Source organism: Leopardus geoffroyi, chromosome B1 (genome assembly GCF_018350155.1).
Source record: "Leopardus geoffroyi isolate Oge1 chromosome B1, O.geoffroyi_Oge1_pat1.0, whole genome shotgun sequence".
NCBI classification, from domain to species: domain Eukaryota; kingdom Metazoa; phylum Chordata; class Mammalia; order Carnivora; family Felidae; genus Leopardus; species Leopardus geoffroyi.
This window is the reverse complement of record NC_059327.1, coordinates 49,978,883-49,998,948: the sequence shown is the minus strand read 5'-3', so window position 1 is coordinate 49,998,948 and position 20,066 is coordinate 49,978,883. Positions and strand designations below refer to the sequence as shown.

Genomic DNA, 20,066 nt, shown 5'->3' with positions numbered 1-20,066 from the left:
GGTTGGGCGTCTGACATCAGCTCAGGTCATGATCTCATGGTTTGTGAATTCAAGCCCCATGTTGGGCTCTGTGCTGACAGCTCAGAGCCTGGAGCCTGCTTCAGATTGTGTGTCTCTCTGTCTGCCTCTGCCCTGCTCCACACTCTGTCTCTCTCAAAAATAAATAAACATTAAAAAAAAATTTTTAAATAAAAAATAAATAAAATAACTCAATTAATTTTGGTACTTTGATTTTTGTATCCAGCAACCTTGATGAACTCTCTTATTAGCTGTAATAGTTTGTTTTCAGAGTGTCTTTTAATCATATCAACTGGGAACAATGACTTTTTGTTTCTCCATTTCTAATCTTTTTTAGTTTTCTTGTCTTATTGCATTATATAGCATTTCCAGGTATAGTGTTGAATTTAAGCAGTCATAGTGAGTATCCTTGTTTTGTTCTTGACTATAAGTTTTGTGTGCTTCATCATTATGATAAAGGATTTGGTTATGAACCTTTTACCAAATTAAAGAAATACCCTTCCATTTATAGTTTGCTAGGAGTTTCTGCCTGGAATCAATGTTGTGGTTTTCAAATATATTTTCTGAATCTATTGAGATTTGTTTTTTCCTATACTCGTTTATATCTGAATTATATTAATAGGTTTTCTAATGTTGTACCAGGAAGCAAAACCATTACACAAAAATCAATTGGCTAAAAGTATTTTTTTTTCAACGTTTTTATTTATTTTTGGGACAGAGAGAGACAGAGCATGAACAGGGGAGGGGCAGAGAGAGAGGGAGACACAGAATCGGAAACAGGCTCCAGGCTCTGAGCCATCAGCCCAGAGCCTGATGCGGGGCTCGAATTCACGGACCGCGAGATCGTGACCTGGCTGAAGTCGGACGCTTAACCGACTGCGCCACCCAGGCGCCCCTAAAAGTATTTTTTTTAATATTGTATTTGAATCAGAAGCAACCAAAGTCACTTCTTTATTTCACTGCCAGGGAGAAAAGCAAACTAAACCTGTTTTCTCTTTGCTCATAGATCTCCATAATGAATATATGACTTAGTTAAATAGACAAAGGAGAAAAAGGAAATAAATGGTGATATCATTTATAACTTATTTCATTAACACAATTGCCTATAAAAAGCAGTTCATTTATAGTGCTGTGCAATTGTCCCAAACAATATTAAAGAGCTTTTGGCATTAATTCAACCTAAAGTTATAGTTTACATTAAAGATAATGAAAAGTAATTTCAGAGCAAAACTACTTTACAGTGAAAGAATCCTAATAGTTTTTTTTTTTTTTTTTTAACGGAAGAGAACACCCAAGAAAAGAAAATTTCTGTTATGATGGATTATAGACTAATTTAATATTGTGTTTTACTTGGGATCTTTGCTTTATCTTACACTAGCCAGCTAACTAATTTTCTTTGTTCTCAACTAGATTATAAATTCAGTCTATGTTCTTATCAATTCACATTGTGTCCTTTTAGAGCACATTATCTCTGCCAAAAAAAAAAAAAAAAAAAAAAAAACGTTTTTTTAAATCTCTGATGATTCTTTTTTCTCTGTGTTACATGAAATGCCATGGTGGTTAAGTGTACTCTTTCTGGATCTCACTGTCCTGCATTCGAGTCCTGATACAGCTCTTACAACTTTGGGAACATGTGCAAATTTCATAATCTCTGTGTCTCATTTTCTTCATTTGTAAGATAGGAATACACTTCCTACCTCATAATTTTCTTGAGAGGATTAAAGAAGTTAAATATAAAGTTTTTACAGAGTGCCTTACACTGCAAAAAACACCATATCAAAATAACTGTATATTGTTATTTTAAACAACACTAGGAAGTAGAAGAACATATATGATATTTTGGTCCATGATTCTTTCTGCAGAAGACAGCCAATTCTCTAAAATTCAGTTTGCTATGACCAAATTGCCAAGTGTACCAAATGTACTAATTTGTTAAATTTTCTGGTTTTGTTTTATGAAGTTTACAGTAATTCATACTGCTTTTGAAGATTTCTGTGAGGTTAATTTAGCCAGTTGTCATTTTGCCTTCATAGCAGCTTTTGAAAGTATTAGAACTGCTGAAACCTGAGGTCGTGATGTGAGTCTTGGTAGTAATAGATGTAATATTCAGAAACACGTATTTCACGGTCAGTAATCTGAAACCTCCAAAGGGCTATGTGCCTAAGTGAAAGGAGAACTAGAAAAGTATCATTCACTTGCTCAAGAAGTCAATAAGGAAGATGGTCTCTGCAAGGAGCTTGAGCCAATTGCTTTGAGAGTGTTGAAAGTCTGATTTATATAATGTTAACCACTTAATGGACTGAGCCACATAGGTGCCCTCGCCTGAGTGCATATTGTAATCAGCTGTACATTTAACAGCAGAAATTTCTAAAATGTAACAGAACAATAAAACTGAGAACATAAGTACAAATTGAAAAGCAGGGGAGCCTGGGTGGCTCAGTCAATTGATCATCCGACTTTGGCTCAAGTCATGATCTCATGGTTTCGTAGGTTTGAGCCCTGTGTCAGGCTCTGTGCTGACAGCTTGGAGCCTGGAGCCTGCTTCAGATTCTGTGTTTCTGTGTTTCCCTCTCTCTCTGTCCCTCCCCCGCTCATGCTCTCTCTCTGTCTCTCAAAAATAAATAATTTTTTAAAAAGTTAAAAAAGGGGCGCCTGGGTGGCGCAGTCGGTTAAGCGTCCGACTTCAGCCAGGTCACGATCTCGCGGTCCGTGAGTTCGAGCCCCGCGTCAGGCTCTGGGCTGATGGCTCAGAGCCTGGAGCCTGTTTCCGATTCTGTGTCTCCCTCTCTCTCTGCCCCTCCCCCGTTCATGCTCTGTCTCTCTCTGTCCCAAAAATAAATAAACGTTGAAAAAAAAAAAAAAAAAAAAATTAAAAAGTTAAAAAAAATTGAAAAGCAAAATATACTTAACGTTATTGATAATTGAATAGTTGCTTATGTACTAAAGAAAAATATTTAAAAAAAATTTTTTTTACATTTATTTATTTTTGAGAGACAGAGCACAAGTGGGGGAGGGGCAGAGAGAGAATGAAACATAGAATCCGAAGCAGGCTCCAGGCTCTGAGCTGTCAGCACAGAGCCCAACTCGGGGCTCAAACTCAAAAACCATGAGATCATGACCTGAGCCGAAGTCGGAGGCCTAACCGACTGAGCCACCCAGGCGCCCCAAGGGAAAATATTTTAAATTGTAAAGGAAGAAAAAATAAAATTAATAGAAGAAAAAAACACTGCATTGCTCCTGGCTTGAGAAATGTTATTGTATAATAAAAATGGCAGCATTCTGTAAATTCACATATAGATTGAATGAAGTAGCCTCCTTTGACATCTTTGGGGAACATGAGTCATTAGAAGTCTAGTCATTCTAATTTACTTGAAAATATTACAAAATATAAGTGTTACAGCATTGGTATTAAAAATGAAAAACAAGACCAGGGAATAGAACAGAGGCTTCAAAAATATAACATATTACAGGGGCGCCTGGGTGGCTCAGTTGGTTAAGCGGTCGACTTTGGCTCAGGTCATGATCTCGCAGTCCGTGAGTTTGAGCCCCGCATCGGGCTCTGTGCTGACAGCTCAGAGCCTGAAGCCTGTTTCAGATTCTGTGTCTCCCTCTCTCTGACCCTCCCCTGTTCATGCTCTGTCTCTCCCTGTCTCAAAAATAAATAAAACATTAAAAAATTAAAAAAAAATATATATATATATAACATATTACAGAACTTGGAGGTGTAACTTACAAACCAAGAATAACTTAAATGTGAAAGGAATCACCTTTAATGAATTTTGCTAGGACCCTGAGGAAAATGGACTTAGGTTTTTGTCCCTGTTGTGGATAAGAGATGAATTTAGGACTATTTACAAAAATCTATTTTCAGAGATCAGTTATAGGTTGGTCACCATAATAGCTATTCTTCTGAAACGTGTCAATATCAGAAGGAAAACAGCAAAGGCAGAATAAGGATAGTTGTTAAACATATCCAAGTTGAGTAATAGGAGTTTATTATACTAGTTTTGCTTACTTGTATATTTGGGATTTTCCATAATAATTTTTTTAATAAAGTAAAAAAAATGGGAAAGATATATAGTGTGTATAACTGATAAAATTTTTATCCAAAAATATAAACAACATTTATATATGTTAAACATATATGTTCTATAACCACATTCTATTTATTCAGTGGAAAAAAGGGATCAACAGGCAGACAATGAAGTATTGATAATAAATGATTACACAGAAAAACCTGCAGCTTTGGTATTAGTTAGAAATAAAATTAACATGAAAGCATTGGTGTGTGTTTATTAAGCTAGAAAAAAAAATTGTGAAACCTTATGTTGGCTAGAATATTCACTTACGTACTTGGTAGTGACTGTATCTAACTAGAGGGAAAACTAGCAATAGGCCGTATTTATAAAATTGTTCACTCACTGTACCTACTCTTCTGGGATAACAAGTATCTAAGACATTAGTAAATGCTACTATAGAATAGAATTTCTTCTCTAAAACGCTGTCGATTTAGGTGGCCCCCCAAATTAAGTGGCCTTTTCAGTCCCTTAATGGTTCTTTAACTAGCAGTAAACACACTCTGTGGGTCAGGCACTGTTTCCATTCATTTAGACCTCACAACTTAAGGAGGGTAGTGTCTATCTGCATCTTACAGATAGGAGGATTTAGTCTTTGCAAAATGAAGTGATTTTCCCCAAATCACATGTTAATAATGAGCTCAACCAGGATCTGAGCCCAGGCAGTCTTATTTCAGACCCCCTGCTTTAAATCATTTCTCCAAACCCCCTCTCAGAATTAAAACCTTGTATCAAGTAGTTGACTTTCCTTTTGAGGGCCATGTAATTGCTTTAAGATGGCTACTATTAACATTCAGCTTCATTTTAGTATAGCTTCTAGATGGTTTTGACCATAATGCTGATGGGAATAAGCAGTGAAACAGATCTTCTGATATATAACTGATGTCATTGTAAATAGGTACGGCCTTTTTTGGAAAGCATTTTGGCAGCATATTTCAAGAGCCATAAAATGCTCACATTTTTTGACCTAGTTAATGCCATTTCTGGGAATCCTCTAAAGAAATAGTCTAATATGGAAAAAGCCATAAGCACTACAGTGATCACCACAGCCATGTTTGTAATAGAGCAACTGGAAGCAACCCTGAATGTTCATCAGTAGAGGAATGATTAAACACACCATGGTATATTTACTTAGGCAGCCAATAAAAATGAAGTGTGATGCAGCACAAAGAAAACAGGCATCTTGAGTTGTCAAAGTAGCACACAGCAGTATGTTTACAAAAATTACATTCTTTACAAATATGAAAAAAAGATGGAATAGAAAACTGTGTGGAATATTTTTTCTTTCTGCTGTTTTTCAAGCTTTTTGTAATATAAATTTATTCCTAACCTTAAGATTTAAGTCACATGATTACCTAGTGTTTTTGTGTATTCGTCTCCTAACCCTCACTAGATAATAACAACTGCTTGATTATAAGCTGTGTGGTTGCAGGCTGCATGTTAAAAAACATGCAGAGAGCATCACTGGACACAGACAGACTTCAAGAACCTTGCAGGTGCTTCATTTACTGGTTGCATGAACCTCGGCCAGTCACTCTGTCTCAGCTGACTCATTTGACCCATGAAGTGAGCAGTGCAGTTTGCAAAGCATGACTAGAGTCTTTGGAGTCAGGGGACCTTACTGTGTGTGTCTTTGGCTCTTAGACAAGTAGCTCAAACTTTGTAAAGCTCAATTTCCTCATCCATAAAAATGGAGCTAGTGAGATCAAGGTCTGGCACTCCTTTAGTAGATGCTCTGAAAATGTTCCTTCCATTCAATTATGGCCCTTATATAGTGTTCCTCACCTTTCTCTTTGCATGACAAGAGCAAATATAAAGTCTTTCAACTAACTTCTTTTGTCTGAAATCTTTTGAGCAGCAGCTTTTACACATCAGTCTTCCAGAGTAACTTGTTATCTGTAATTTAGAGTTAAGGATGAAGGAAGAAAAGATTTTGTCATTCAGTATGGCCAGCAAACTTTTCAGTTTTGTTGTAATCCTTTTCTTATCTGATTATAAAAAAAAGTAAGTGGCCATTGTTGAACATGTGAAAAACGTGGAATCCTGGAAGAAGAAAGCTATGCGATAATCTTCCCACCAAGAAATAACCATTATACATTTCATTTTATTTCTTCTTAATTTTTTCTAAATAGGACTTTTTTTTTTAAGTAGAACTGTAGGAAAGCTCTCATTAGATCATTTGTATGTTTGGGGCAAGTTTATTATGACGTTTTCTCTTTGAGGTAGTGTACCTTTTTGTATTTTAATATTCATTTTTGAGAGGGAGACAGCACAAGTAGGGGAGGGGCAGAGAGAGAAGGAGACACAGAATCTGAAGCAGGCTCCATGGTCTGAGCTGTCAGCACAGAGCCCAATGCAGGGCATGAACCCACAAACGACAAGATCATGACCTGAGCCGAAGTCAGACACTTAACTGACTGAGCCACTCAAGCGCCCCAAGATAGTTTACCTTTAACAAGTAATTCTTATACAGAGATAAAGACCAAACTAGCAATAGGGAACCAGATGGAGGATGGGGTAAGGATAGCTCTGTCTTAATTAGTAGGACAATTTTTTCTGTAATTCTGATACCTGTCAAAGAATGTACTTATGTAAAGTATAATTACCCGAATCATACTTCCTGGACTTTTTTAGGACAATTACAATTTTAAATAACTTGTGATATTTTCATTGCAGGTTATCTTGTACCATTTCAGACCATGAGTTGTGAAGTTTGGTCTGGAAAATATAATCACCAGACATAAACTTGGAATAAAAAAAAAAAAAGCTTGCAGAATAACCACAATTTCTTGGCTCTTGTCCTTATCATTTTTAGAACATGCAGTTTTAAAAAATCGTCAGTCCCTGTAACATCCTCTGGAGAAAAGGGGGAAATTTATCCAGTGACAGAACCAACAGAGCAGCAAATACCTAGAAAGGCAGCCTGACCTACTGTGTCTGTGCGGGGCCAGGCATTGATGCCACATTACCCTGACTTGTGTTGAGCTTGTACTGAAATCAGAAAGAGAGAATGTTACTTGTTGAGGGATTAAGAACGTTGATCCTTCCATTTCTGGGCTTTGCTGTTCAAGGCAGGCTTCTCCGGAATGACTTTAAAGGTGGGGGGAAAGGTGTTTTCCTTCTTCCATTTCTTTTCTTCACAGCAGTAGTAGAATTATGAAAGGTGACAGGGTACATCCTATATAAATAATTTTCATTGTGGCATATCTGTCATCCCCACTACATCGAGGAAGACATGAGAAATGTTTGAGGTCAGTGTATTGTCTTGCCTCATCACTCTCCTTGGAATATGCCACTGTGGCTTGTGCCCTTTTCACTTTTGAGGTCTGCTTCCACAGGCAAGAGACTGTTGATTGGTTGGGAGTAGGTGCCCCTCACTCCTGCTTTAGAATCTGCACATCAGGACAGTCACTTGTCCTTTTGAGTCTTGTCTTCTGACAAGGAAGGGCCATAACTCCTTACTGATACTTGCTTGTTAACCCTTCCCAATCATTTCCTCTTTGAGGAAAATCACTTATTTACGGGAGAAAACCTAACCTATAGTACAGTTTGAGAATCCAGATTAGAATTTAATGGACCTCCACAGCGTTAGGCAGTAGTTAGGTGCAGTGGGATAGTAGAGATTTGGAAGTGTCGTGTGGGAGTGGGACAGATAACTATAGCCTGTAAACCTTCTACTTGGAATAACTTTGGTCTCTTCAAAACTGTGTTTGCCTGAGATGGAACTTGGTACTCTGTGAAAAATGATGACCTGAGATTTTTGAGCTGCTGAGGGAAGTGGTACCCAGAGCTGTAAAAGGGAGGAAGCTGCATAGAAAGTTAGCTGAATGTACATGCTATTCTTATGAGAGAAAATGATCAGTTCTACTTAATTCACTATATCACTTCTTAGATTTTTTCTGTAACTGATTATTGATAAAAGTGATTTTATTTCTTTCAGTATTGCCTGTCAGGGCACCCAACCTTACCATGCAATGTGCTCAAATTCAAATCAACTACTATTATGTTGGACTGTGGACTGGACATGACTTCCACTCTCAATTTCCTTCCTTTGCCACTTGTTCAAAGGTATGTGCTGCTGCATCTGAGACAAAATGAGATTTCGTTTTTCAAAAAATGGTACTGATTAGCATAAAGATTACTAGTAGCTTGTGTGTTGTCCTTAGTTCACTTTGTTCCCTAAAAATGTTCTTTATCAGAATCATTTCCTTTGGCTGGGTTGATGGAAAGTGTTGTATTGATTTATTGATTGACTTCTTTATTATAACTTCTGAGCTTCTGTAAAATGTTCCTGCAACTGCTCTATGCAAGTGAGGTCATGTATATTTCATCTTTCTTGCTAATTCATATAAGAGCTGATAAATGGTCAGCTGATGAGCCCAAGAATTGAATTTTAGAACCATTTAACTGCCTTTGCAGCGACTTGACATCATAGAGCCTGACATTTCTTTTTGATAGGTATCTATGGATTATATTCATAATTGTCAGCTGTAGATATCATAGAATCATATATGAAGCCAAAGTTCTTGTCTTTTTTTTTTTTTTTTTTTAATTTTTTTTTTTTTCAACATTTATTTATTTTTGGGACAGAGAGAGACAGAGCATGAACGGGGGAGGGGCAGAGAGAGAGGGAGACACAGAATCGGAAACAGGCTCCAGGCTCTGAGCCATCAGCCCAGAGCCCGACGCGGGGCTCGAACCCACAGACCGCGAGATCGTGACCTGGCTGAAGTCGGATGCTCAACCGACTGCGCCACCCAGGCGCCCCCAAAGTTCTTGTCTTAAAGCAGATATCTCAAGACTATAGTCACCACTGTTTACTCTTACTAATACTTTGTCATGGAAATCGGCTTCCCAGTTTGCTGTTATTTGGAAGCAGCAATTTATAAGAGAGGTGGGTAACTTATATAAGCAAATATACTCCCAGTAATAAAAAGTGGTATCACATAGGAGAGACAGAAAAGCTATCTAAAACAGATTTAAGAGCTTAAAAGCATAGCAGCCTAGGTAAACCATCTAATATACCTCATTCCTGAAGATATCACCGTATGCAATGATTATTCATAATGATAATCTCCTGAACCATCTAGAAAAAGTATAATTAAAAATCCGTCTTTGGGTTTTGTTTTTGTTTTTTTGAGACAAGGAATACCAATAAGGTAAAGGGGACAGAGATAATTCCAGATTACATTTTGTGTAAAGCTGATAAAATTCAGTTATAATCACACCTAAAACTTAGAAATACATTTATTATCCACAGATACTATCTATCTATATATATATTTACAACTGTTTCAGAAATTGTAGGTATCACGTATATTTCTGTACAAAAGTGACTGACAAGTTATTTCATACTAAAATAGCCTGATATTATTGTCTGTTTATCCCCCAAACATTACAGTGTCCATTTGTTTGTTGTTTATTAAGAATCTGCACTGGACTGGAGCAGGGGATACAGATCTAAACAAGACCACTTTCTTTTTCTCGTGGAGCTTACATTGTGTTGGAGAGAAAGTATTCCACAGTTGAAAATTTCATTATACTTGTGTTAAGAGAACAACTATACACTTGTGATAATTACTAAAAAAACAAAATATAAGTACTATGAGAGTTTCCAAGAGGCGGCCTCTATGCACTGCGAAGTCATGAATTATCTAGGTGCTCCAGTCCTGAATTGGGCAATTTTAGCTACATATTTTCCCTTTCCTGTTCACTTTTGTCTTTACCTAATTCTGTGTTCTCACAGCCTTAGCTCAGCATTGGAATCCACTTCTACTCTCTCTTCCCCTTTGGCATTTTTCTTCTCTCAGAGGGAAGTTATACTAGAGGGATGATTGTCAACCCATATGTAGTTCCTTAAAAAAAAAAAAAGTGTTTTCTGTTCCTCAGGCCAGAAACCTTAGAGATACAGTTGGCCAAAATAGTATCCCCAGTCCCTCCCTAGCCCTTCGTCCTGCTTTATTTTTCTTCATAGCACTTGTCCTTACATTATATATACATATTTAGTTTATATGTTGTCTGTCTTCTCCACTAAAAGTTTTGTAAGGGCTGGGATCTTTTTGTTCACCACTGAATCCCCCTTGCCTAAAATACTTCTTGGCACGTAGTAGCTACTCAGTATAAGATTTGTCCTATGAGTGAATCTTCTCTGGATTCCTGCCCTCTTGAGGTGTGATTTCATTATTCATTATAATCTTTTCTTTATCTTGAACCTTCCCATCTTGATTCAGTTCTTCCCATTTAATTATGCTCAATTACTTCTAACTTAATATTTAAAAAAACCTTTTTTAACCTACTCTCGACTCCACTTTCCGTTTCAGCATTACTAACTCCTCTCCAGTCTATGTGCCCACACCACCTACCAGAACACCTCTCACTAGAATCACAAATGACTTCGTGTCATTAGATGCACGTTTGTCAGTTCTCATCCCCACTTGGCCATTCGGCATTGTTCTCCTCCATCATAATGCATTCCTGGTTCTCCTCTTCTCTAACTCTTCCTCTTCTATCTACCTTGGAGATTCATCTTTTTTTGACTGACAATCATATATCAGAATTCTTCGATATCCAGTACTTAGCCATCAGAGTATCCACCAAGGAAATTTCCTAAATGCTCAGGGCTTTGATTACCATCTAAACAATAACCTACAAATGTGTATCTTTAGTTAGTAATCCTCTTCTGAGTTCCAGATTCATAAACCCAAAATGCCTACTGAGTTTCTCTCCTTGGATGTGGCTTTGGAGGTACTTCAAAACTCAGCATGCCCCAAGCTCAGCTCATGAATTGATGGTTCAGAAGAGAAGACCCTCCCAGACCTGGTTATCCCCCACAGTACCCTATCTTAATGACTGGCATGTTGTTCTGAAAGCCAGAAAACTGGGAGTTAACTTAGATATGCCACTATTTCTCATTCCCCGTATCCAGTCTTTCATGAAGCCTTGTTAGTTTTACCTTCTCAAACAGTTTCGAATCCAGTTACTTCTCTTTAAGTTCTGCTGCAGGTGTTATCGTATTTTACAGGCATTACTGCCAAGGCCTCCTCATCAGTGTCTTCAGTTCTGATCTTGCCCTTTTCTGAATCCAGAGCCATTTTTGTGTAACTTTTTCATTTTGAAATCACTTCAGATTTACAGAAAAGTTGCAAGAATAGTACAAACATCTCCCAGTTACTCTTGTTAACATTTTATCATATGTACTTTTATAATTTTCTGTTTATACATATGCATACAACTTTTTCTGACCCATTTGAAAGATACAGACAGGATGCTCCTTTACCACCTAAATACTTGAGGCCTATTTTCTAGGAAAATGGAAATTATTTTACATAACCACAATACAATAATCAAAATCAGGAAACTCACACTGGCACTATGCTAGTATGTAAGCTTCTAGTATCTAAGCTAGTATCTAAGCTTAGATACTAGTATCTAAGCTAGTATCTAAGCTTCTTCGTATTTCCCAAGTTACACCAATTCATATTTCAGTGTAATGCCTTTTATAGCAAAAAAGAAGAATAACAGTAGTGTTCCAGGATCCAGTGCAGATCACACATTTCATTTAGTTGTTTTGTCTTCAGTCTCCATTAATCTGGAAGAGTTTTGCAGTCTATCTTTATGACCTTGCCATTTTTAGGAGTACGGGCTAATTATTTTATGTAATGTCTTTCAGTTTGGATTTGTCTGATACCTCTGCATGATTAGGTTAGGATTATTTTGATAGAAATACCACACAAATGGTGGTATATGTTATCAGAATGCACATGATATCAATTTTCTTCAACATTGTCTTGTAGAAATATACATCTAGTCTTGTCTCTCACCTGTTTAAAACGTTTCACTGGTTTTCATCGCTCTTAGGATAAATACCAAGTTCATCTTGGTATATTACAGTTTATGCCTACCCCTCTAGTATCTTACTTTTTATTTCCTTTTAGTTTCAAAGAAATCATATTTCTTGCCTGGGAGCAGTCACACTCATTTTTTCCGTCAGTCGTAAAGGCTCTTCTCCCCCAGCCCCATCCTGCTTTCCCTGAGCCTACTTCACAGGAGCTCGTGTTTCAGGTCATTTATGACTTCAGTTTCTATATAAGAAGGACATAAAGATGGTATTCTGGTCAGGTGAGGGGGACAGAGTGTGTAGGCCTCTTCTTGAAGTTTCATTTGAATAACCTTCTATGTAAGATGTCCATGCCAAAGGCTGGTGAGAATTACTGGAGGAAAATATGGGTCTTGTCTTTCTCTGTTCCCTCCGACCCTGTCCTTTGGCCCAGTTTCCCCTTCAATCTAGGACTGTCCAGATCTCAGCTCAGTCATCAGACCCAGAGAAGTCTTTTGATGCTGCCTAGACCAGTCCCTCTTTAGGGAATTTTGTACCATCCTGCATCATCATTTTTAGTATCTTCTTCTCTATTTGTGTGATTACTTGTAATGTCTGTCTTCCCTGCTAACTTGGGGACAGGTATGTTTTGTTCACCGTCATATCACCAGCATGCCTGACACATTAATATTCATTAATGAATGAGTGAAGATGAACAATACTCCTACAGTACTACACCAAATATTGAAGTTCTTCCCTCCATGTTCCCTTTTTATGGAAACACTTCCTCCACCCTCACCTCCTAACTCCTATTCCCAGCTCTCCCACAACACCACACACTGTCAAAGGTGCCCTTCCTATGTGAACCTGTAACACTTCTGCTTACCCCATCATGCTTTTATTTTATTCTGTTTAATTGCTATTTACCATCTCGCTTTACTAAAGTGCAAACTCCTAAAACTCAAGATTTATTTTGAACTGTCATTACATTACAGTACATTGTTATGTGCACTTTGTATACTTGGCTCAGAGTAAGCTTTTATTAAATATTATTTGAATGAATGAATGTAGTCATGCCTCTTAGATTATTTTCTGATTATAAAAGTAATACATTTCAAAATAGGCATTTGGAAAAATGAAAAGTATAAGGGGAAAATGAATTGCATACCATGTTCATTCTAACTTTTGCTATTTTGTTAGGTAACAGATTACTTTTATTTTTTTTTTTTTAATTTTTTTTAACGTTTATTTATTTTTGAGACAGAGACAGAGCATGAACGGGGGAGGGGCAGAGAGAGGGAGACACAGAATCTGAAACAGGCTCCAGGCTCTGAGCTGTCAGCACAGAGCCTGACGTGGGGCTCGAACTCACAGACCGTGAGATCATGACCTGAGCCGAAGTCAGCCGCTTAACCGACTGAGCCACCCAGGCGCCCCGATAACAGATTACTTTTAAATGCCTTGGGTTATTTACCTATGGGAATATTTTACCTAATTTTTATACTTAAAAAAATATTTATTTATTTTGAGAGAGAGAATGAGCGGGGGAGGGTAGAGAGAGAAGGAGAATCCCAAGCAGGCTCTGTGCTGCCAGCACAGGGCCCAACATGAGACCCAATCCCACGATCATGACATGAGCCAAAATCAAGAGTCAGATGCTTAACCGACTGAGCCACCCAGACACCCCAATAATATTTTACTTATTTAAAAAAAAAATTAAATAAACAGGGGAAGGGGATTAAGAGGCACAGACTTCCAGTTATTAAGTAAATAAGTCACAGAGACAGAAAGGACAGTCATTAATATTGTAATGTATGGTAATCTGGTGACTACAGTTCCCATGGTGAGCATTTAGTAATATGTAGAATTGTCAGATCAATATATTGTACACCTAAACCTAATTTAATGCTGTCAGTCAGTAATATAAAATACTGAAAAAGATCTTGTATACATGTTTTTTCTCGACTATAATATTTTTAATGGCATTCTTTTCTAAGAAATTATTAAATAGGGGATGCAAAGATGTGTTAATCTATAATCATAATTTACCTAATATCTTCACCTCTCATATTTTATTAAGGTATATTTCTATGGAGACACTTCTTTTTCCTTGCTTTAAAAAACTTAGGGGGTGCCTGGGTGGCTAGGTCATGATCTCACAGTTTGTGGGTTCAAGCCCCACATCAGGCTCTGTGCTGACTGCTTGCTTAGAGCCTGGAGCCTGCTTCAGTTTCTGTGTCTCCTTCTCTCTCTGCCCCTCCCCGCTCACGCTTTGTCTCACTCTGTTTCTCAAAAATAAATAAATGTAAAAAAAATTTTTTTAAAAAAACTTAGGGGCCCCTGGGTGGCTCAATCAGCTGAATGTCCAGCTCTCAATTTCAGTTTAGGTCGTGATCCCAGGGTGGTGGGATGGAGCCCTGTGTCAGGCTCCCCGCTGTGTGTGAAGCCTGCTTAAGATTTTTTCTCTCCCTCTCCACTAGTCCCTCCCCTACTTGTGCACATAACTAACTAACTAATACAAATTCTGTAATCATTAAGAGCAAAGTCCTAAGTCCCTTCCCTTTTGGTAGCTTAAAGTGTACTGACTCTTTATGATTTAGTCATTAACTGAGTGGAACTCAGTAAGTAAATATTTTCATCTCTGTAGTCAGCATCCTTTGCCATTTGGTGACACATCTGTGGCCCTCATTTTTGGCACTATTGTTATAACATGGCCATGCTCTTTGAGCAGTCATTCCCATTTACTGGCAATTTGGCAAATCCAGAATAACCACAGGTGTTTTATAGAAGGCTTTGATGTGTAAAAAAAAGTATTTAGCAAGAGTTAAAACTATAGGATCTTAGGAGCACCTGGCTGGCTCAGTTGGTAGAGTATGTGACTCTTGATCTTGGGGCTGGCTGTAAGTTCAAGTCCCAGTTTGGTAGAGATTACTTAGAAATAAAATCTTAAAAAAAAAAAAAAAAGGTTGGGGGGGGTACCTGGGTGGCTCGGTCAGTTATGGGTCTGACTCTTGATTTCAGCTCAGGTCATGATCTGACTGTTCATGAGATCACACCCCATGTCAAACTCTGCGCTGACAGCATGGAGCCTGCTTGGTATTCCCTCTCTCCTCTCGCTGTATCTCTCCCCGACTTGTGTTTTTTCTCTCTTGCTCCCTCTCAAAATAATAAACATTAAAAAAAAAAAAGTACAGTATCTGAAAATTTTACTTTTTAAAAAAGTTATTTTTGGGCTCCTGGGTGGCTCAGTTGGTTGAGTGTCTAGTTCTTGATTACAGCTCAGGTCATGATCCCAGGTTCATGGGATTGAGCCTTGTGTCAGGCTCCATTGTAAGTGTGGAGCCTGCTTAAGGTTCTCTCTGTCTCTGTCTCTCTCTCTCTCTCTCTCTGTCTCACTCTCTCACTCCCCCTCCCCCTCCCTTCCTCCTTCCATCCCTTTCTGGCTTTTGTACTCTCTTGCTTGCTCTCTTGCTCCCTCTCTCGCTCTCTAAATAAGCAAACAAACAAATTTCTCTGATAAGCAGTGTACCATTCTGATCATTTGTTGAAGACAACTAACTGAATCAGTTATCTGTAATTTGAAGGCTGATTTCTGTGTGTCTGATGGGAAACAGAATGCATGTCCAATGATTCAGTTCACTTTTAAGGGAAGTGAATATTTACAACCTTCCTTTAGAGAGCTAGCATGCACAGAATGAGAACAGTATTCACACTGTTTTGTCATTACATTTTTATCTGAATGCTTGGTTTTTTTAATCTGACCTGGCAGTCAATGTATTTTTCAAGAAATAAGTCTATAAGTGAAGACACACATGACTTTGAAACGAGATGGGAATTAAAGAGCTAATGATAGAATATTTTTCTGTGAGGTTAGTGCAGAAAACTCCCAGAGTGTAAAAAACAAGCTTATCAGGTATAACTTATATGACCCAAACTTGCTCTGCTAGTAGTAATTTTCATTCCCAAGTATGAAATCAAAATTCTCACTTTTTGGTAAATCAAAGCAAAATGTAAACAGAATGTAGGCAAAGCGTATGTGGGACTTCCTAGTCTTTACATTCTCACACCTTCTCTGTAAGTTTTGAATTACTTCAAAATTAATAGTTATCCCCCAAATTCCTATTGTTTTCTAAAATTAGATGCATGTGTATTTTTATTCAGGCTTTTAGCCTTTCCTAGAAGATTGGAAAATATTCACAATATTTATGTTTCTTATTTTCATTCTCTTTCACCTAATTACAAAGTCAGAATTTGATAAACCTATTTGGCAAGAGGCTAAGGGACTGTATATTAATTTGGTTTCTGATTATAGTCTTTTAGTCCCACACTGTTACCTTGCCCTTAATTTTTACTTTACAGACTAATTTTGTGAGGAGGCGCTAAAATCCTGTTGCCACCCAACTTGTACTCCCAACGTGCTTTTCTTCACCTAACACCTTGATCATTAAGTTCTTCTTTTAACCAGCATATTTCTCCCTAAGGTATTTGCATTTTCAGCCTTCAGCATAATTCTGCTAGTCAACTGATAGCACACAGTTAAATCCTGAGATTGCCAAAAGTGCATGATTTCTGAATCTAGACTTTCTTAGTGTATCCTACACGTGAAACGAGCCTCACCTCCTAGAAATTATTCACCTATGCTGTCATTTTGTAACACTCTGGAAAACTAGGTTCGTTTTCCAGATTTGGAAACCCAAGCCATAGGTGCAAAGTGACTAATCCACTTATAAGCAGTGAATGTGGAATGTGGACTTGACCAGAATTCAGGTACTGTATTTTTATTTGCAGTGAATTCAGACTGATAGGCAGCTAAGTGTTCTTGTCAGAGCACCTGACTCCTCTGAGTCTGTTTTCTCATCCACAGTATGATGATCCTGTTTAGCCTTCCCCGCAGGCTTGTTGTCAGGCACAAGCAGGGTGAAGTCAGGGGCAGTAATTGGAAAACTGTAAAATGCTCTAGTGTCTCATCTTTCTTTTTTCTCTTTATTATTTTGCATAGGATTCTTTTAATTTTCCCAGTTGAGTGCTAAACTCTTTGGCTTGTTAATGTTCCATCGCCACATAATTTCCTAAGCTTGATACAGTGTGGTTATTTTTCTTTCATCTTTTTGATTAGTATTTTGGGTGGACATTGTTGCCAGTAATTTCAAACTGTTTTTAACTTTATGGAGATGATAACAGTCACCATGAAATCACTGAGGACAGTAATCGATTTAGGATAATTTAATCTTTTGTTTTGCAGTCCCAGGCTGTCTAATCTTCCTGGCTGGTCCCTAAAGGATGGAAATGCTTTCTTGGACAAGGTAATGATAACTGAAGCATATCTATACCCAGTGGAAAGCCATCTTGTCACACCAGAGCCACCGTATAGTACTGTGACTGATGGGTTCATTTTTTTCTCAATATATTCTCTCAGAAAAACCCCAAGATCCATGTAGGGTCTTCAGTACTTGGTGATTATTGTCTTTAAGAGCCTTTTAGGGAATCTCAGTGTTCAAATTCAGGTCCAACTTGCTCGTATGTAAAAATCTAAAAACTTCTGCTGCAAATACATTTTATCACCACAGAAAGAAAACTATTATTTTTAGAATTGCGATGAAAGTTTCAAAGGTAATACTGATAGAGAGTTCCATCCAATTCATTCTATTTTCAGGCTAGACTGACACCATGACTGGAAAGAGTAAAACTTAAAAAAAAAAAAAAAAAAGACTTTAAAATCCTCAAGTATGTGAGTTTTAAACTGCTTCTATCCATGCTTAGGGAAGGTGGGGCTTTGAAAAAAGTTTGGTTCTTACTCTTTGGGTGAGGAGAGGCCATGGAAGATTGCAGGAGGGCAGTGTCATCATCTGATCAGATCTCTTGCTGCCTTGTGGGGAACAGACTATGAAGCCATTGTTTAACTTCCCAGGCAATGTTCTTGGGGGAGTGGGAGAGTAACATGATCTTGGGTGAATTCAAATTGAGGGCCTTCCAAACTATGAACTAGGATCTCACTCCAGCCTTTCCTGGTAGCCTGGAATGGATAACCTTATAGGTATGAAAAGAGAGCACACAAGTAGGAATCTAGGATTTGGGGCCCTACTCTGACTTTAATCATGGACTAGCCCTACAGTAAATGACTTAAATAACTTTTTTCTTCAAGGCTATTAAATTTTTGACATTGGATTATCATCACAATAATTCCTTCCTCCGACCAGTTTTTAGGCAGTTAATTTATAAATGAGAGACCAAAGGTACAAAAAATGTTAAAACTATGATCTAGTCACATTTTCTCCTAAAAAAAAAATCACAGGCAAAGGAAGGTCAAAAACTGTGAAGCTCATCCATGCCATTCTCAGTCCTCTAAATCATTCTTCCTCTCCCAAGTTTCACAATTGAAAGACTAAAGAAATTTAAAGATCCTCAAAATGACTCATCTGCATAAGGCATTTCCTTCTTGTAATAGGTACTGTTAAATAAAGAGGGGATGTTTTTACAGAATTAATTTCTGTAACTGCACCCCAACCTCCAGTGCAAGGCAAATGCATAATTTGAAACCAGGTTTCCCTCATAGCCAACTATAAAATTATGTGACATTCAGAAACCTGTGCACCTGATTTCAGCCTAACTCTCCTGCTGGTTGTAAATCATTATTCCCTGAGAAAGGCTCAGAAGCATCCCATTACCAGTGCATTGTGAGCGAAAATGACTTGCATGTGTATGTGGGAGCATTTCATTAGAAGGGAGTGGTGAATAAAATACAGGGGCACTGTAAGTGCGTGGAATGCAAATATGCTTCTCCAGGCCAGAAAGCGTCAGAAGAGGCTCTGTCATGTGAGCTAGACATGCCCTGATGTGTAGCATTATGAAGAAGATTACATAGCCAGTTTAAGAGCAGTCAGGGCTTTGAAATTTCCCATGATTTGTCTCTAATCATATTTAACCTCATCCTAAGGGAGTTGGGAGTCTTCTCCCATTAAACATAATTGTTCATTTGTTTTTACCTAGCAGGTACATTGTAATTAAGAACTATTTTCAGTCCGTTTTTGGCTTAGTGTTTCACTGTTTAAAAGGTGGTCATATAAAGAGAGGAACCGGAACCAGAGTTTACTGTGGAAGGTAAGGGGAGGAAACCTTCTGTCAAGGTTCTGATATAAGACCTGTAAAATTCAAAAGGAGAATTACATAGTTAATACCCTAATTTCAGATAAAGATTGAGAATAAAACCATTCAAGCTCCCATGTGTAAAGACACTTGTATATGAATATATAGAAATACATGTTAAATGACTAATGAAAACATGATGCAACAAAATTCTAACAGTATTTTTCTTTTTCTGGAAAGAGCAAACTGTCGAGCAAATTCTCACTTTTACTGGTTTCCTTATAAAGTCACAGAAAACTTTGACCTTGATGAAGCAAAAAATCCTCCACAGATTTCAGTTTCAAGTATAATGTGGGAAGATAGCCACTCGAGTGGCTTTCTGGAGGCATTTGTAGCAGACCCCATAGGTGGCCCCCTCGTGCCTCTTCAGTGTGCTGCTCTGTCATAATTTCAGCTGCCCATACCTGTATGAGTCTGCCAGAGAGTTTTCCCCTGAAGCTGCACAAACGCAGGAGTTACCATGTAAATAAATATCCTAGATCCGTTGCCTCTGAGGTGGGTAACTCCAAGGTGTGTTTTCACACCATTTCTCAGAGTTCCCCATGGGAAGAAGTCCCAGCTGCCCACAGTGGGGTACAGCTTAGTAACATACCCATGATCAGCCCCCTTCCTTTCCCCTGATTGCCCATCAGGGCGCCCATCCTCCTGCCCTTTTTTCAGCACTTCCGTGTTAGCTTGCACTCACCGTTTTCTCAAGGTCTGTTTATGAGGGAATTCAAACTAAGACATATTAAATATGGTAGGGCACAAGCAGAGTAGGGAATTGTACTATATTCTCTTTCTATATAAGTGTACTTTTTTCTTTTGAATAAATACATGTGGTTTACAATGGTAAATGAATTGTGCGCTCCGTGAGGACAAAGGTTACGTTCACAGAGGTGGTAGTAGTGGTGGTGGTTTAATCCCTACCCTCTGCGCTTCATCTCCCTCCTTGCTTGCCCCTTGTCCCTCACCCCTCGATCCTTGGTAGGAGGAGAAAAAGCCTCTAAGTCGTTTGTCCTTGGCCAGGACTC

The 20,066-nt window shown here is 38.1% G+C and overlaps 1 protein-coding gene across 2 annotated transcripts in view; it reads left to right on the top strand.

The window, feature by feature from the left end:
• The window catches only part of INTS9 (integrator complex subunit 9), a 101,166-nt gene that overhangs the window by 23,492 nt on the left and 57,608 nt on the right, over positions 1 to 20,066 (top strand). For both annotated transcript variants that reach the window (XM_045461687.1, XM_045461698.1), the window contains exons 2-3: positions 8,035 to 8,162; positions 17,153 to 17,213. In XM_045461687.1, coding sequence (XP_045317643.1) covers positions 8,035 to 8,162; positions 17,153 to 17,213 — 189 coding nt within the window. The remainder of the gene's footprint in view (positions 1 to 8,034; positions 8,163 to 17,152; positions 17,214 to 20,066) is intronic.